The sequence below is a fragment of the Vitis vinifera genome, chromosome 4 (assembly GCF_030704535.1).
Source record: "Vitis vinifera cultivar Pinot Noir 40024 chromosome 4, ASM3070453v1".
Lineage (NCBI taxonomy): Eukaryota > Viridiplantae > Streptophyta > Magnoliopsida > Vitales > Vitaceae > Vitis > Vitis vinifera.
Window position 1 is genome coordinate 19578048 of NC_081808.1, and position 19612 is coordinate 19597659.

Consider the following 19612-nt stretch of genomic DNA (forward strand, 5'->3'; position numbering starts at 1 on the left):
CGGGATTAACTCGGTGAACGAGTTACAGTCGAGTCAAGCGTTTCATGACCCGGTGTTGAGAACCGATATGTCCACTTCTCCGTATAAATAACCAAGCGAAAACCCTTTCAGCTTTTCATTGCCGCTTCCAGCTCCCTCGCGGACCATCCGTGGGACGCCAATCGATCCGTATAATCCAACTTGTATGTCATCTCCACCTTTCGATCGCGAATTCTCCAAACTCTCTGAAACCCTAGCTTCTTCGATCTCTACTATTCCGATCTCTGCAGATGGGGGACTACAACGATGCGTTAATGCGCAACAACAACGCCGCCGTACAGGCGCGCACGAAGGCTCAGAATCGTGCCAATGTTCTGCAACTTAAATTGGTACCTTTTCTAATCCGATTTGTTGGCGGTTGTAAAATTCTAGGGTTTTTGTTGACTAATTGTGGCATTTCTTTGGGAATCTCTTTTTATTCTAGTTTTGAGATGAGAACAGTTCGATCCGTGCTTTGTTGATCTTGATCTGTTCTAGGTTTTAATGGTTTAGGCTTTTGTTGATTTGTTTAGGTTTTGGTATGGCAAAATGATTGTGCTGTGATTGATATGTTTACGGTCATTCCTGAAGAATATAACTTTACAATATTCATTTTCATCTATTCTCTCTAGATTTCTCAGCGGCCAAATTGAGCACACTACTTCTAATAGATTGCTTATTTTTTTGTTAATTTCTCTCTCTGAACTTAGAGACTGCTTGTCCTGTCGTGTAGATTTATCAAGGAATTGAAGAAATCATTCTTTTTGTTTAATGGACATAGGCTGAGTTATTTTATTAAATTGCTTGTTATGCAGATCGGGCAGAGTCATCCCACCGGTCTAACAGCCAATCTTTTGAAACTCTTTGAGCCTCGTCCTCCATTGGAGTTTAAACCACCTCCAGAGAAAAGAAAATGCCCACCATATACAGGTATTGGATACCTTCATGAGTTAGGTCTTACAATTGTTAGGCTCTTCTCAGTATTTTTCTTGCTTTGGAAGAAAAAAAAAAGGAGAGAAATTGCATTGAATTTTGCTCCCAAAAGCAAGATAAGGGGCCCCTTAATACTTATCAAACTTCACCTAAATGATACAGTCTAACAATATCTTCTTTTTCTCCTCAAGGAATGGCACAATTCGCAAGTAACTTTGCTGAACCAGGAGAGCCAGAATATTCTCCACCAGTTCAAAAGGCTGAAACTCCTGTAAGATGCTTGCTACAGCATGGGCTTTACTTCTTTTAAGTGATCTATATTAGACGTTTATTGAGTTTTAGTTGAATGAACTATCTTTTATGCATATTTATAGTTGTCAAAAACTTATGATACTATGATAAGGTATATGTTTATGGAAATTAATATGTATCACTACTTCACATCTCATGTTAAATGTGTCTTGCAGTAAATATATGATGCACGATATGATATGTGATACAACGATACACATTTAAATATTTTCTATGGTTTTGTAAGAAAAATCAAATTCAACAAAAAAGAATTATTCTGCTGGTTTTTAAAATGTACTTTATGATTAGAAGTTAATCATAAAATAGAAAGAGAAGGTAAAATAACCCTGCATACAAATTCTTTGTATGTGTTGTCAAAGGCATACTTTTTTTTATTTAAATTAAGTGCATTTATTCTAATTGAATACTGGGAAATTGTTGATTTAATGATTTGATGTTAACATTGAAAGTGATTGTGAATGAAAACTTTTATGTTTTTATTTTCTTTTCATTTTTTTGGGATAAAATTGGAACCTAGGAGAAGACAAATAAAGACATACATGTCAACAACACATTAATATATGTCTAGTTAAAATTTATATAAAAAAATCATGGTTAAAAATAAAAATTATTCTTCGAGATTTTGTGATAAACCCATGCATTGAAATCATATTTTGTTATATAGAACTTTTCAAAATGCTAGTGTTCAATCTTTTCATATTGAATAGTTTAACTCATTGAAGTGTTCCATCTTTCATGAAATTGGTTATATTAATAAATATTTCATGCATCAAATGGGCATTATGTGTGTGTGTGTGTGTGCATAATTTTTTATTTATTTATTAATTTTCAATTATGTAAAAAACTCATGATAACACAATATGATATGATACAGTATATGGAAAAATAGAAAAATGATACAAGATATGATTTACCCATTAACAATTATGTATGGATCACGAATAACTTTGTTGTTGATATTTAAAAGATTGTATTCAGTATGAGTCAAGAGGGATACTCTAAATATGTTACTTCACATGAATCATGTACTCTGGTCTTTTGCTTCAATGAAGTAATGCAAGGGAGTAAAATTTTCACTACTATGGAAGTTACAAATATTAACAATACTGGGGCAGACTTGCAATCACATTTTGGCTTGATTATGCATCTGGCTTGTTAGGTTATATGGATTTGTTAATTTATGTGTGCTGGCCCGCAAGTTTGGTTTAGAAGGAAAAATGAAGTATTATAATCACTCAATAAGCAACCTTTTGTGCTTTCCAAAGGTCAACAGTTGCTTTTAATTATCTGTGAGCCCATTGGACGCATTCCACACTTCTACACTTATGTTACATAACAAATTAGTCAATATCTTTAAGCTTCCATTTATTTATTACAATTATGAATGTAGCTTGGAACATGATGAATGGCGACTAAGAAAGTATAGTAGAAATGTGTGATATATGTATTTCAAGCATCTGATTGGAGTGGATTTGGGAATGACAAGTGCAATATGATGTGGATGAGACATTGTGGGGAGGCTGGAGTACTTTAATAGGGAGGGTAATGAAAAGATGGGATGATGGAGGAAGTAGGAATTGGAGTCTCAATTTAATCATTAGGGTGCATAGGGATGTGGAAGATAGAGTGATTTGGACAGTTTCGAGGTATGGGACCTTGACCTTTTTGGTCAAGTCTCTTTATTCTATCTTGGAGCCCAGAGATTCTCCTTTGTTCCATAGTGGTAGTATTTGGAAATCGAGCGCGCCTCCTAAGGTGGCTTTCTTTGCTTGGGAGGTTTCTTGGGGGAAAGTCTTAATTTTGGACCAACTTCAAAGGAGGGGGTACTTCTTAGCAAATAGGTGTTTTCTTTGCCTCTATGAAGTAGAGACAGTTGATCACCTTCTTCATTGTGCAAACTCAAGTTCTTTGGAATCTTCTTTTCTCCCTCTTTGGTGTGTCTTGGATTCTTTCTTGTTCAGTGAAGAAAACTCTTCTTGGGTGGCATGGGTCGTTTGTGGGTAAAGCTCGTAAAAAGGCTTGGCAAGTGACCCCCTTATGTATGTTTTATATGTAACCTTTGATCTTGAGTTGGGTGTCTATAGATTTGAGCCCTTTTTCTCTTGTAAGCTTTATTGATTGGTTAGACTCTAAGTAAAGGCAGGTGATGTTTTTTGTTTCTACCCCTCCCCCTCTGGTTTGAGTCTTTTGGCTTCATTTGTATACTTCCTATATATTCTGAGGGTGTTGTTTTTGATGTCTCCTCTCTTCTTTATATACAACTTTTCTTTATCTATTAACAAAAAAAAAATGATTTTTTCAGTGAGTTTTGATGATTTTTTGCAATGTTCACAGGTGAGACACTGATGTTTTTAATTTGGTGAAGAAGAATAAATATGGATGAGTAGTGAAAGTTAATGTCCCATTTTTTAACATTTTTAAAAAAAATGTGGGAATAAATTTTTTTTTTATTTTTTATTCCTTTAGTGTTTTTTAACTTTTGCTATCAAGTTTTAAAAACAAAAAGTTAAAACAGTTTACCATCTACCAAACATGATTTTTAAAATTGTTTTCAAAAAATTTAAAACAATGGTGCAGCCATACATATCCTAAGTTTCTGGATAGTGTCTTCTACCTGCTTCGAGTGTGAGTTGTGGTCTATTCAGAAGATGGCCTGCAATATATTATGCATATCAAAGATGTGAGTACTGACAGTAGTGATTTGGAGCTTATGAGTTGTGGTCCATTTCAAAAATGGTCTGCTACACATTTCAAATATGAGCACTGGCAGTATTGAATTGGAACTTTACTGATCCAAGTATTGATTGTAATTACTGAAGCTGCATTCAGGTTTAGATTGAATGGAGAGCAGCTCCTTTGCACATCTTTTGGACAGTATGGAAGGCGAGGAATAGAATGGCCTTCAATGATGACATGCTTTCAATCCAGAGACTAAAATATTATTTTGTTTACTCCCTTTAGTCAGAGGCAAAGTTGTTTATAGATGATTATCCTCTAACTTTAACTAGTTTTGTTGATTGGTTGTGCTCTTTTAGAGGTTGTGTGTTAGCCCATTATGTTGTGGGTGTATAGGTATTGTATACCTTGAATTGCTCTTTTGGTGCCTCTTTTTAATAGATCTTTTTCTTTTCCTATAAAAAAAAAAAATAAAAAATCAGGTTTAGATTGAAGTTTTATATTTTGCATAGGGAGAGAGGGACACAGAGGAAGTGAGGCTTGGGGTCTTTTCAGTAACATTTTCGAAGACAGTTCTTGACAATTAGTTTGTAAGAACATTGCGTAAAAACAGTTCTCAATTGTTTTCACGAACATAATTCTATTTGGGAACTTGAACATGAAAAAGCAGTTTTCTTGGCCTATTTTCCATGAAAGCACTATGGCACTAATGTATAATGTCAAAGTTTTTAAATTTTTTTCCGTGTTTCCATTTTTACCCATAGCGTACAAAAATACCTGAAAACAGTTTAAATTTGTTCTTAAAAATCAGTCTTTAGAACAAATTCTAAAAGAACTGTTTTCAATCCAAAATTCGCCAAACATGTTATTTAAAAGATTGTTATAATTACTGAATGTTAAGGGTTGGGTTTGCTAGAGGGAGAGTGAGAAATTTAGTGTCTTCCACTTGCAACACAATATGCAGATAAAAGATGTGAGTCATGACTCTATTACAATTACTGAAGTTGCGTTTAGGTTTGGGCTGGAGGGGAAGAACACAATATGTGGAAACATGTGAATACTGAGTTGGAGAGAGAGAGTGTCTTCCACTTTTAATACAATTATGTAGATCAAAGATGTGAGTGCTTTGAATATTATAATTAGGTAAAATGCGTTTAGGTTTGGCTTGAAGGATGGAGGGATGGGGACAGAGGGTAATAACTTCAACCATCCTATCTAATAACTAATAACTAAGTTGTCGTTTTGGATACACTTCTTGTTTTCTGTTTTTAAAAATAAAAAATGATAGTACTTATAAAAAAAATAGAAATAAAAAATGATAGTGACTTCTATATATAAAATACAGGAACTTTTATGGAAAAAGTATTAGATTTGCCTAATGCCTTTAAAAATTACTTTTAAAATTTTTAAAATTTGAGATAATAATTTTTTTTTAATACCTCAATTCTTTTAATTAGTTTTTATAAGTCATTATCTTTTTAAGATAAGTCCCAAAGTTGTTTTTTCATTTTATATAGAAGTTACTATCATAAAAAGAAGTGTATCTGAATGACTCCTTAAGTTTCTGATTTATGTCTTCCGCCTTCAACACAATATGCATATACAATAAAAGATACGAGGATTGACTCTGTTATAAATACTGAAGGTGAATTCAGTTTTGAGTTGTAGCTTCATTATATTTTGGAATATCTGTTTTTGTTTTTCTCTCTTGATGTAGTGAATTGTTTCTTGATGCCTCCCTAGCTCTTTTTTGTTTTCGTTAAATAACTTTGTTTTGGGTTGTGTATTTGTTTCTTAATGTGTTTTGGGGGTCCAGGCACAACGAAGAGCTAGAATCCACAAGTTACGACTAGAGAAGGGAGCAGAAAAAGCTACTGAGGAGTTTCAGAAATGTGATAAGCTATTTTCTCCCTCTCCTAGTATTTGGTGTCTAGGTGGATTTTGTATCCATTTTATTATCAACATTTTTGGTGCCTTGCTTTACACGTATCTTCTATGCAGATGATCCAAATAATGACCCAAATATTTCGGGAGACCCATACAAGACATTGTTTGTAGCTAGGCTTGTGAGTATTAATGATTACACTCTTTATCATTTTTCTATTTTCTATCCATTATTAAACTCACTGATTTATTTTATTTTTTATATTTTTTTTACAGAACTATGAGACAACTGAGAGCAGAATCAAAAGGGAGTTTGAGGCTTATGGGCCAATCAAGCGGGTAGGTACTTTAGAGCATCCCCAAGTGGGGTTCAGGTTATTGACTTTTGACTTCGGTAAGAGGTTCAGTTACCTCTGTCTATTTTCTGGTGGTTTCTTTCTCCTAAATCTTTTCTCTCAATTTTCAAACTTTAGGAAACTTGTGATTATGAATTTTATTTTTTTTTTTAACTATTTCTAAAGCCAAATTGCATCTTTTCAGCCCTGGCAGCCTACTGATTACATCTGCCTATAGTTTCTTTTACTAAGTTAAATGTTCAATACAAATGTCTAACAGAGAAATGCTTAACTACGAAATTTTGTTGCTGTCCTCTGATGAATATCCATAGCACTCATTTAGTTAGACCCTTGGTAAATCAGTGAAAAAATGTTTGCTGCTTGACAATTGATTTTGTGACTCCACCTCCTTGCCACCTTGATATCTGCGATGCATCACAATTGTGAAGTTTTGTGCTTAAACAGTAAGTGTTCCTAATGATGCATAGTGCACATAAGGTATAAGTTCAAAATTCACTGTCAGCTTCCTATCGAGTACTATTTTTGGTAGAGGTTTTATATGTGATGGGTATTGTAGCACAGGTACCATTTCCTATCTTCCAGTATGATATACGGATTTGTTTTGCTTAACCATTGTTAGTTCTTTCTTGGATATAGTTCGAATTTTAAAACTCTCCTTGGGACTTGGGTAATATACTAGATTCTAGGTACTACTTTAGCATTAAGCTTCATCATATTGAGCAATATCCCTGGTAAGGGGGTGGTTACTCTGTTCCACAAATGGTATATTTGGTTCCTCTGTTTTCTACCATGTCCATTCCAAAGATGGTGCTTCATCCTGCATGGCAAAGCTGAAAATTTTAAGTTGAGCAGAGCAGTGATGGATTGTGCCTTTTGGCCTTTATTTTCAAGCAACAAAAGGGGACAGACAACTTCTGCTCTTTTTTCCTACACTTGGGTAAAACACGTAGGGAGTATTAGCATCTCTTTCTCCTTTATTTGAATTTTAATGTGTGCATTTCCTGCTACTAAAAATTTTACTTTTGGCTTTAAAGGCTATCAAAAACGTATCAGCAGTTGAGAAGATATCCTGGTATTTCTGATATTATTTTAACTATTTCATTATATATAAAAAAATTTCCCTGGTAAGGGGAGGTTAGTATGTCAACTGGTAAATTGGCCACACACATCGGTTTTTCTGCAACTCTAGAAGTGCTGGTGATGCATCTCGCGTTGGAAGCTGTATATGATTAAAAGGTGAGCACGGCTAATGAGGCATATGCCTGTCTGCCGTGCCATTTAGGATTTACTATTTCTAACTTCTTCTTTTTTTCTATAGGATTGGCACCTGGTTGCTAAGATCAAACATCATCTGTTTCAATATGTTTTCTTGATTCAGATATGAATCTACTTTTATTACTTTAGTTTATTTAACCTTTTTCTTTGAGCTTTGCAGGTCCGACTCATTACCGACAAAGAGACTAGTAAACCTAGAGGTTATGCTTTCATTGAATATATGCATACACGGGATATGAAAGGTTTGCTATATAGCTTGAGCATTTATTGGTTTTCATCTGATGTGCTTTATATTTTGTTTCTGAACACCACTTGTTTGTGTCAAATTCAGCTGCTTATAAACAAGCTGATGGAAGGAAGCTTGATAACAGAAGGGTGCTGGTTGACGTTGAACGTGGTAGAACTGTTCCTAATTGGCGTCCCCGCAGACTGGGTGGTGGACTTGGAACAACTAGGGTTGGAGGTGAAGAAGTGAATCCAAAGTATTCTGGAAGGTAATTGGCCTGATTGCAATGTTTGCACATGCTGTGTTCCATGGAGAAAGAATTCGTGACTTTTATTGCCTTTTAAATAAATCTTGTTGCATGCATTATACAGTAGATTCGTAGGGAGAATTCAATGATGTGAAGGTTTTTTGATGGGCTTAAGTAGGGATTATGTTATACCTGATATGATTTTTGGCATCTCAATTAATATAACATAGAGATGCCACATTTAAGTATGCAACTATAATTTGATGTCTTGATATTCTTGAAAAATTTAACATGTTTTACTTATCTTCTCCTCTCGTGCAGAGAGCAGCAGCCAGTAGGAGGACCACCTCGGTCTGAGGAGCCTAGGACAAGAGAGGATCGGCATGGAGACCGGTATGATCTATATTGATATGTTGGTTGTTTTGCATTTCTCCAATTTTGTTTGGTCTTGGTGGTATGTGTTCAGTAGGAAAAAAAAAACTTGTCTAAGGTAGAAAGAGGTTACAAAGAATAGTTATGGTCATATTGGTGATTGGATCCCCAATACAAGAAATGGTTGGATGTGGTCCATAGATATGCTTATGATGTTTTAGCACATGGCGTTGACTTGCTTATTCAAATGATGGTTTAAATGGGAAAATTTCATTTGTGGTGTCCATGAAGTTGTTTCCATCTAGAAATTTTCAAGCATGGTTAGTTGGACAAAACAAAGCCAGTGTGAAGCCTTCCTCTTGGCATCTAGATGGGAGGTCATACAAAATTCTTGTTCTTTCTGACTTCTCAGTTTATGGTGCATGTAGTTAAATTGAAAATGTCTTACGGGTTGGAAATTTTCCATATTCATAATGTTTTTTCGATTGGAATTCTTCAGCCACTGCTAATAAGGGATGAAATGGGGCCATGTAATTCATGGCTTCTAGGTTAAACTAAACAAGATCATACTAAATCCTTGTTATTTGTAGCTTCTGTAGCTTCTTCAGTACTTTATACATCTGATTGAGATTGAATTATGTTTCAGGGACAGGGAAAAATCCCGTGAAAGGGGAAGGGATAGAGAGAGGGAACGGGAAAAGTCTCGTGAACCCGACAGGGCCAGAGATCGGGATCATAGAGAGGATAGGCACCATAGAGATCGTGACAGAAACCGGGATAAGGACAGGGACAGAGATAGGGGTCGTGACAGGGACCGCACCCGTGATCGTGATCGGGGTCGGGACCGTGGTCGTGATTATGAGCGAGAGCGTGACCGAGATCGTGATCGTCCTAGGGAGAGAGAAAAGGAGAAGGAGAAAGATAGAGATAAGGACTATGATGCCGGGGAACCTAACTATGACCGTGGGCGTTCTCGTGATAAAGAATATTATGATCACATGGAATCAAAGCATGAGCGAGAACGACATGGTGAAAGGGACCGGGACTTAGAACATGCTGGGCCTGAGGATGATCATGGGTGGTATGAGCAGCCTGAGCATGGGCATAGGCGTCCAGAAGCTGAACATGATGATGAGCATTACAAGCACTATGATCATCAAGCTCGAGGACAGTATGATCATCTGGATGCCCAGGGTGATCACGACCTTTATGATCGTCATGCTGACAATGATCGTGATCGTTACAACCAAATGGATGAGGATAATTACCATTATGATCATGCAGCATATGACTCTCGTGAAAGGGATAGGACTCGGGATCTGGAGCGTGAATATCGGCGCTCAGAGAGGTCACTCTCCCGAGATTTCGAACACTGAAGTCCTGGTTTTCAATATCTTTGACTCGCTGTTTTGTGCTAAAAAGTAACCTCTTTCTCTAGATGCCTCTCACCAAATCTACTGCTTATATCTGTATCTGACTTGCTTTTAATTACGTGATGGAATACAGGGGTTTACAGTCGAGCTCAAACAAGTGTGGTTTACAGCCGCTGCATCAAGTATGTACCCTTGGAGTCGTGTTTTACATTTTGATCCAGACCATTTTGTGTGTTTTGAACTCTTTTTATCTGGGATGTTTTGAGATATATTTGGTTTGGAATTTGGTAGCATCTATATTTGACATTTGAAATTGAGTGGGACGGTACTAAATATCATATTTGTAGGACTCATCTTCCTAATTGCAAGACCTTTATCAACTTTTTTATGTAATTTTGGACCCTATGTTCTATATTCGTTTTTGGATGGCGTCCCCATTTTTTTGTAGGTGGTTTGGGTTGAAGGGATTTCCCATTGTCCATTTTGGGGGATACAGATGAAGTTTTGAATTTTTTTAGGTTAACTGGGGTTTAAAGCATTTATACACTGCATGCAGTGGCACCAAAAACTTCCCACCTATTTGATCATCAATTTAATTTGCTAAATAAAACGGAATTGAGCGAGCAAATGAATGTGCTTCCAATGATGTAGATATCCTCGAGTTCAGGCTTGCATTCTCAGTTTTTCTTCGTTTGTAGGAATTATAAAAACTGGCTTGCTTTAGCATGAATCGTTTGAAGAAGAGAAACGGCACGCAAAATATATATTGGCATGTTTAGGGAAGCGATACCGGTGGATGATGGATCTTGGATTTAGTCAAAATCCGGAAAAGTTCTCTCTTTTTCGTACACTCTAATAATTCTAATTGTTTAACTACAGCTGCCCAGACAGCAGGCGGGATAGTTACCACGCAGATTCACCCTTTGCGCCCTTTTCATGAGGGTTGCTTGGTGTTGAAGATTTATATTACATAATTTACAGTGGATGTTGAAAATTTACACTAAAGGTAAAAGCAATTGCATAGAAGATCATATTTCAAGTTGTACCCATTTCCAAACCATAAGATCTCAAAGGTTTTCTAATGCTAAAATTGGGTAATTTAATGTCATTCTTGAATTGGCCTCATTTTCCCTGAAAAATAAGTATTGGAAAAAAGTTCCACCTGGAACTCAAGAAACGTCAACACCAGTTGATCCAAACCAATCCTCGCACTTGAATCCAAGCCCTTGAACTTCCAGAACTCTTCTGAATCATGTCTGGCTCTCGCTTAATGCTTAACACGGAGTTTGAAGAAGGCGATCCTTCTTACTAGGTTCTCTGGTAAGCAGCAGCACCCACCCATGAAATTATTGCTGAATAGAGCTCCAACTCTGCACAGATTAGCACCTCCCATCCTCGGAGAAGAGACTGTTCCAACCTTCCAACCTTGAGCTATTTGAACAAACAGTGAAAACAGCAGATTTATTGAACAAAATGGTTGGAGCCTGGAAGCGTTTTAAATAATGAAAGAAGGTAAAGCCATTTTTGGTATAGGAAGATAAAAACAAAAGATAATCAATACAAAACGTTAGCTGTATATGATCATATAAATCAATCCAGCAGCATGAAACACAGAAATAATTTATACTTCGGCCACCCCTCTTCCATACCATCTCAACTTATGCCACAGCAAATCACTCCTCTTCAAACCCATTCACCAGGTGAGCGGGAGGCCCAACTGTATTTTCTATACTTGGATTCTAAATCGTTCCAATCGATGCCTTTGATTTAAGCTTAATATTAATGTAATATGGCTGCTGATAATAGAATAATTATAAAACAACATTTTTTTAAATATTAATTTTTTTAAAAAAAATAATCTTCAAATACTACATTCAACGGTAAAAAAACGGCACATATATTTGCTTCTTCCTCGCACAGTACAAAAACTGTATATATACAGTGTGTAGGGAGCGCTCCTCAGTTAGAATTGAAAGAGATGTATTATTTATTTGTTGGGGAGTGCATAGGAATATAAAAGAGACTATATGTTCATTTGGGACAGCATGGGAATATAAAAATTAAAGAGGGAGATGAAGAAAAGGCCAAGAAAACGCTGAAGCAGCAATGAAGCTTCACAAATTTGCTTGAATTTTCGTCCAGTCACAATGATTATACTGCACAAGAACAGTACCTTCATCGTACTTGAAACTCTAGTTTCACTCCTCTGCAATTCGAACGTTGTGGTTGGTTCCTCGAAACTTCCTACACTTTCTATTTGGTTGTTTGTTTGTTTTAGCTTTTATTTTGATCCTCCAAGTGGTTATTCCACAGTATACCTTTCTTTTTCTTCTCGCTATGAAGAACAAAATGGAAAAGTAAAAAATAAAAATAAGTTTCTGCTGTTTTCACAAGTTTTGGAATTTTCTTCTCTTTTACTGATTTCTTTACCAGAATCTTCATTGTAATAATGAGTTGATGATCCGTACAGAATGACAAGATCTAGTCAGACTTGAAGGGTGGATCGAAAAGCCAGAATCATAAGTTTCAAATTCGTTTATTTTCTTGACAAATTAAAGAACAAAACCCAAGAGAAAAAAATAGTGAAAATGGATATTAATTCAACCACTTTAATTGATTGATAAGACTGCTTAGAATGAAAGAATTTGTTGCTGAGATTATAAAAGGACAAAATTTCTTTCCACCATCAATGGGGTGATTTTCTTTCTGGCAAGAGCCAGGAAGCAGCTGTGAAGCTTCCATGATCCCTGCGAAGAGTAATTTGGAAGTCTACACTACTAGTAATAAGGGTGACAATTTATGTTGGTGGATTGTGTTTTTTGTTATGTTAAAATTTAGGTATTTTACTACATAGTTTCACCCAAATCCGAGATGAATAATAATGATGTCAAAAACATGAACGTAAATTATATCTCATTATTAAACAGGTTACATGCCATGTAACTCATTTAACTTATTTAATAATTCGATGATTTTATTTAATAATCAAGTATAATTAAGTATTATATATGCCTATTTATATTATTAATGTCTCAATTAAACATATTTATTATTTAATTGATTTATTTATTTAAAAACAAATTCAGAATGATTCAATAAGTTAAATAATTTTAAAATGTAATTAAGTTAGTAATGAGATTATTAGATGGGTCCATTCATGTTTAATTTATATTATGCAAGTTGATTTAAAAATTACCTATTTATTAAGCGAGTTATAAAGCTCGACACGAGTCGATCCAAACTCATTGATACTCAATTCAAACCTATAAAAATTGTGTTGGGTTGATATCAGCATATTATATAAAATTTTGTCACCCCTACTTGATCGTGAGATAGTAAAAAACCAAAATTACAGCAATGGGTTTGAATATATGCAAATGGGGTTTTCATCTTTTGTGGCTAAATGAACAAATCATAGGTTTGATTAATGCCTAAGCCACACCAAAGCTGACAATAACCCAAATCAATTGCTTCCAGTTACTACATACACTGGCGATCAAAAGTAGGTGAGACCTACCCATCAGACTGGTATTTGAATAAAATGGTGGTAATAAGGCTCCAACAAACACTGTGTAGTGCTGCTTATGGCATGATTATGGAAGTGTAGTCAACAAATAATGATCCATTTTTGCATTAAGTACATGAAGTTATTAGTAGTATTATAAAAAAAGTAAGGGAGATTACCATTTTTCTCATTGTTATAATGGTATAGAAAGATTTTGGGTGTAGTGATAGCTACAAAATTTCATCTTAAAAGAGGTTGGCAAGCTGGTACTAATTACAACTGAACAACAAGGCCAACCTACAATTTATTACCTTAAAAGACAGTTACTTAAGCTTCCGGGAAGTTTCATGCAATAAGCAAAAAAAAAAAAAAGAAGGATTAGATGGAAACCTGGTGTTTTGATTTTCATTTCTAATCTTTCCAAAATTTTACTCTTCAATGCTATGCCACCAAAAGGGTGGTTCATTTTCAATGGTATTTGTTTGACAAAAGATTCAGAATTTGGAAACATGGATGGGGATAAAGGGCTGATTTGAGATGGGTTTTTTTTCTTCCCTTTTGATCAGTAGGTGGAATTACATAGGATCCATTGATTCCCTGAGATGATAAAAATAAATACCATCAAATTACCCCCTTAGAAAAGGCTTCATCACAGTTGGAATTATTAGCTTAGTATATCAAGTTGGTCTTCTGTTCATTGCCAGTTTGACAAGTGGCTCAAAAGCACCAAGGCCCACAACTACCTATTGGCAGCTTCTGCCATTCTGCCAATGAAAACATTAAAATAGAATGATTCCATGCCAAAAGTTTCCTTTGAAAATATTCAGGCTCCACTCAATTTTAAAAACAGCCATGGGTGTCGCCTAATGCCCCTTCTTGAGAAGGCATTAAAATATATGTATATTAACCAAATCGCACACCACCACAAAATAAATAAATAAAAAATAACAAGAGTTTTTTACATATTTTGACGATGAATGTAATTTTTATATGCATAAAATGTAACAATACTCAATAATCCATTAATAAAAAAAAAATGAGAAGTTACAATTACAGTCACATTATCTAAAAAAACAAAATTTTAAATATAAAAATACTAAATATATAATAGAGTTAAATTCGTTAATCATCACATAAAATAATAATAATAATAATGAAACTTGGCATTGTCCCTTTCAATTCACACGAGCTGATCGAATAATTCAATCATCGACATTAACGTGTGTGTATATATATATATATATATAATATCTTTAAAAAATGACTTGATCCAATGGAATCATCTTAAAAGATTTTTTTTTTCTCAATAATGAATATTATGTAACATTCAGAGGCCCCACGTATAATTTCGATCTAAAATCTCATAATGATATTTCAAGCACACGCGAAAATACCCATATGTTATTATTTGATGTAGTCTGATGTGACAAATAACTGAAAAAGTGAATGAAATATAAAAAATAAAAAAAAACCTCTACGATTAAAAAAGGAAAAGAAAAAAAAAAAGCACCTGAATTACCCAGAGAGAGATTTATAAATGTAAAGAGCAGGAAGGAAGAGAAGAGTGCGCTCCTCATTCCCTCATCTCTTCCCCCGCCTGTGTGCTTCAAGGAGAAAGACACAGAACAGGAAGAAGAGAGAGAGAGAGAGAAAAAAAAAAAAAAAAAGGAATTCCAATAAAAAAAATTGGAATAGGAGTTCTCACTAGCCATAGAGCAGCTGTGTGGGTGTGTGCTAGCTTTCAAGGTTCTCACACAACCAACATGGCTCGGCTTGGGGTTAACCAGCGAGCTGTAGCGGCGGTAGCAGCAACATCAGCATTGGTGGTGTGCTTGGGGCTTGTCATGATGAGTGGTGTAGGCAATGCAGAGAGACTTTTGAAGGCAGATGATCGGCCAGCTGAACATTTGGTTAACAAAAATAAGGAACCAGGATTTCTATCCAAAGTGGTTCACTTTCTCTGGCAGAGTGGGAAGTCTTCATATCAGCATGTTTGGCCGGTGAGTTAAGAAGACCGCTTTTCTGTTCAACCAAACACATCTCACTATCATAGTATCTTTAATTATATATCTTGATATTCTATATTTTGGTTGAACAGGATATGAAGTTTGGGTGGAAACTGGTGGTAGCTTCAATAATTGGATTCTTTGGTGCAGCATTGGGGAGTGTAGGAGGAGTAGGAGGCGGTGGGATTTTTGTTCCAATGCTCACCTTGATCGTCGGCTTCGACCCCAAGTCCTCAACTGCCATTTCTAAATGTAACTTACTGATTTTACATGAGAATTAAGGTGTAAGAAAACTTTAAATAATAAGGGTTATTTACAGTTTGTGTGTGAATTGCAGGTATGATAATGGGGGCTGCAGGATCAACAGTATACTACAATATGAGGCTTAGACATCCAACACTAGACATGCCCATCATAGATTATGACCTGGCCTTGCTCTTCCAGCCCATGCTCATGCTAGGCATCAGCATTGGTGTTGCCTTCAATGTCATCTTTGCTGATTGGATGGTCACTGTTCTCCTTATCATCCTCTTCTTAGGTAATAATTCACCATCTATTTGTCTCACAGATGGTTTATAGTGAGTAAGGTTCCTTGGAGAGTTAGACTTCATCTTTATTTCTTGAGTGCAGAAGGTTGCTCCATAACTGTTTTTGAAAACACATTTAACAAAAAAAAAAAAAGAACAAAAAATCTTTTAAATTTAGATTGTTTTTACTTATTTTTTAAAAACAATTATGCAAATACAAAGAATGATCATTAAAAACTAAAGCATTACGTATAAAAATTATTTTTAAAAATATAAAAAAAAAAAAAGTTAAAAACATATCAAATTATCAAGCAAATTTTTGTTTTACAAAACATAAAAAGAAAAAACAATTTTTAAAAACTCTTTTCAAAAATTATTTTTAAAAATTATTTCCTAAAACACTTCTTAGCTTGCTTTATTTATTTATTTAATTTTTGTAATGATGACGTAAGGTTTCTTCTTCTAACTTAATAACTTTTTTTTTTTTTTCCTGTGCAATTATAATCTTCTTTTACAAGTTAGTACCTCTTTCTGAGCAACTGCATATCTTCTCTGTTAATTATGCACTTATGCTCAAAACTATAATGGCGGTAGGTACATCAACTAAGGCTTTATTCAAAGGCATAGAAACATGGAAGAAGGAGACAATCATGAAGAAGGTTATTCAAAATTTTCACCTACAATTATTAGTATTATTATTATTGCCTCTCTTTGGTTTTCCTTAGTCTCAGAGCTTTTTAATTTGAGATTTGGCTTTATTTTCAGGAAGCAGCTAGGCTGTTGGAAGCAGAGACCAAGCCAACTGGTGAGTAATGTCCTCTAAGCAAATGTTTCCAGAAATAATGAAATTAAATGCATGAAATTTTCATCCATGATCCAAATCAATATCACTACAAACCCCTTGAGAGCTTGCTTGACCCAGAAATGAAACATATAGGATTGGTTCTTGGGAGATGAAGAATGAGATAAATTGGTGGATGTAGCTGCAAAATGATCATAAATAAGATCTTGTGTTAATAGTCTCATGCAATTGCAGATAATACTGGAGGAGGGGATTACAGACCACTACCCAGTGGTCCGGCTACCATCCGAGATGATCACGTAAGTCTGAGAATACCTCAGACGTTTCTCCACCAGACTAGTACTCCTCCCAGACTGATTCTCAACTAATTAACTGTTTTCTTTCTCTCTTAATTATTATCAACTCCATCCAGGTTCCCGTCATATACAACATTTGCTGGAAAGAGTTGGCACTGCTAGTGTACGTGTGGGTGGCTTTCCTTGCTGTTCAGATTGTCAAGGTATAGCGTTAATCAAGCAGCCTAGAAAATCTCACCTGTCTTTCTGATTCATCTACGTAACCTCTTTAGCTGCATACTGAACATGATGTTTTTATAAATCTCTATGCAGACATACACGGTGACGTGCTCAATAGAGTATTGGGTTCTGAATTGCTTACAGGTAAGATCTCCAGCATGAGATAATTGGCTTCTGAATATCATATGATCTCAAGTATCAAACCCCCGTTCAATAACAAAATTCGGTATCCCTTAGGTACCCATTGCGGCCTCAGTTTCGATATATGAAGCCGTATGCTTGTACAAAGGGACCAGGGTGATTGCATCAAAGGGAAAGGAAGTCACAAACTGGAAGATACATCAGATTTTTCTTTACTGTTCATGTGGGATAGTAGCAGGCTTAGTGGGTGGATTGCTTGGGCTTGGAGGCGGCTTCATCTTGGGACCCCTTTTTCTTGAATTGGGAATTCCACCCCAGGTAGACTACATTCCTCAACCTCTCTTAAGCGCCTTTAAGTCAGATATATCATGCAGGTCTATAACAACGTTAAACCAATTGTTTGACAAAGTTGTACCCTTTTTGCAGGTTGCGAGTGCAACATCAACCTTTTCAATGGCATTCTCCTCCTCCATGTCAGTTGTACAATACCACCTTCTAAGGCGCTTCCCAGTCCCATATGGTTGGTGGCAATAACAGAAACATATATAACTCCTCATATTGATTTCAATTGTTACCAAACTTTGATATCAAAAACAAAAATGAAGTATTATTCTCATGTTTCAATACTTTTGTTGCAGCTTCTTATTTTGTCCTAGTTGCTACAATAGCCGCCCTTGTTGGTCAGCACGTGGTCAGAAAAGTAATAAAACTTGTAGGCAGGGCTTCAATAATCATCTTCATTTTGGCTCTCACAATCTTTATCAGTGCAATCAGTTTAGGTATATTTCCCTCTTTATCTTTTTTTCAATTTCGCTTTTCAGATTTGTGTGTGTGTGTGTGTTGAGGGTGTGGTGCTCAATTTCCATGGTGAATTGCAGGCGGAGTGGGCATAATGACTATGGTTGAGAAGCTGGCGAACAATGAGTACATGGGGTTCGATGATCTCTGCTATCAGTCTTAGATTTTCATGGAGTTTTTCAGCAGATAAAATACAAATACCTGCGCTACATTTCCTCGTCTCCCTTCTGTTCCATTTATTTTTTTTCCTCTCATTTTCATGAAAATTATGCCTTGATTACGTTAAATTGATGCCAATTTCACTCTACTAATTGTATCTACGAAGGCCCTAGACCCATCATGTTTTTGCCTTTTCATTCAATGTTCATTCTACATAGAATTTTAGCCTATGAATTGTGTAAGAAATGAGTATGTGCAATAATAAGATGAGATGTGAATGCTGTACATTTGTTTCATGTCCACACAATTACCAACAAAAAAAAATGCTCAAGGATATTACTTACCATTTTTACATGCAAATCTATTCATTTTTCTCCCTTTTAAAGTTATTTCTTATAAGTAAACAAAGATAAAAAATCATCTCATCAGAGCATGCATACAGAAATTTTGCTTCCATTTAGTACAAAGCATTGGGTTATTAAAAAGGAAGCCCCTAGATTTGGTTCCAAAACTGACCGACCTCCCAATATTGCAACATGGCATTACTATACCAAATCCATAATTGAACACGAACGCTAGTCTCATGCAACATTCCCAGTTAATTTTCACGGTACATCATTTCATCTTCTCCATGATCTCTTCAGTATTTCCTCCCAAACCTTCCAGCTCCGCCTGTCCTCCATATTCTCATGGGTTCACAGGGGTATCAGGCATGGCTGCCTTGCTCAGCATCTTCGGTTGTCTAGGTTTTATTTCAGTACTGGCGCTGTTGGCTTTTTGGATTCGTGCCATTCGGAAAAATATAGCGATCTCTCAACGTCGACATGGGGGCCGAAGAGGGGATCCGGATAAAATACAGGAAGAAGAAGAAGAGGGAAGAGGAGGTGAATGTTCTGAATCATATTCGCCAAAGAGTAGTGTGCTGCCGGCGCGACTGCCCCTTATAAAGTATGAGGCGATGGAAGGAGGAGAGAGCGGGTGCAGTATCTGTCGCAAGAGCTTCAAGGAGGGGGAGCCGTGCCGGGTGATGCACGAGTGTGGGCACAAGTTCCACTACCTTTGTGTTGATCCTTTGGTGATCAAGCCAACTGCATGCCCCATCTGTCGCATGTCGCACTTGCCCTTTGTCTATCAGATGTGTGCCTGAATTATATATTTTGAAGCACTTACCGTATTTTAAATTTTAATTGATTCTTTAATGAAATTTTATTTTTTATTTTATCCCATCATTTCACAGTATTTTTAAGGACTAATTCTTCCCGTGCCCTAATTTGAAGTTTTCTCCTGGTATTTTTACAGCACGAGGGAAGTAATTTGAATGGACTACTTCGATTCAATCCGAATCTAATTTGATGTTTAGTGGGCCTGAATAATTATCCTCACTAATCGGGTTGGACTTGAGTTTAAAAAGACAATGTAGTGTTGAGAAGGGACCCTTCTCAACACTAAATTGTCTTTTATTGTTCAATGTTTTTTTTAAAATTATT

General features: G+C 35.8%; 3 protein-coding genes and 1 long non-coding RNA gene across 4 annotated transcripts; 3 read left to right on the top strand and 1 right to left on the bottom strand.

Annotated features, from left to right (window-relative positions):
- Nucleotides 1–10065, top strand: LOC100244445 (U1 small nuclear ribonucleoprotein 70 kDa). The gene is made up of 11 exons (XM_010650857.3): nt 1–368; nt 834–948; nt 1143–1222; nt 5756–5831; nt 5941–6005; nt 6100–6162; nt 7615–7696; nt 7786–7948; nt 8249–8320; nt 8946–9720; nt 9806–10065. Exons 1-10 carry the CDS (start codon nt 270–272, stop codon nt 9673–9675), a joined length of 1545 nt encoding a protein of 514 aa, XP_010649159.1. The 5' UTR covers nt 1–269; the 3' UTR covers nt 9676–9720; nt 9806–10065.
- Nucleotides 10066–10679: 614 nt separating this feature from the next.
- On the bottom strand, nt 10680–11554 carry LOC109122500 (uncharacterized). The gene is made up of 2 exons (XR_002029917.2): nt 11300–11554; nt 10680–11103 (listed from the first exon to the last, which is right to left on the bottom strand). It is a non-coding gene; the product is annotated as an uncharacterized LOC109122500 (long non-coding RNA).
- A 3173-nt stretch (nt 11555–14727) lies between these two features.
- On the top strand, nt 14728–18410 carry LOC100253061 (sulfite exporter TauE/SafE family protein 3). Its single transcript, XM_010650856.3, has 12 exons — nt 14728–15177; nt 15276–15435; nt 15521–15721; nt 16305–16369; nt 16476–16515; nt 16747–16811; nt 16925–17011; nt 17121–17171; nt 17265–17486; nt 17595–17688; nt 17807–17947; nt 18047–18410. The coding sequence occupies exons 1-12, from the start codon at nt 14941–14943 to the stop codon at nt 18127–18129; spliced, it is 1446 nt and encodes a 481-aa protein (XP_010649158.1). The 5' UTR covers nt 14728–14940; the 3' UTR covers nt 18130–18410.
- A 427-nt stretch (nt 18411–18837) lies between these two features.
- LOC104879158 (RING-H2 finger protein ATL14-like) lies at nt 18838–19272 on the top strand. Its single transcript, XM_010650992.1, has one exon. The coding sequence runs from the start codon at nt 18838–18840 to the stop codon at nt 19270–19272; it is 435 nt and encodes a 144-aa protein (XP_010649294.1).
- Nucleotides 19273–19612: the final 340 nt, after the last annotated feature.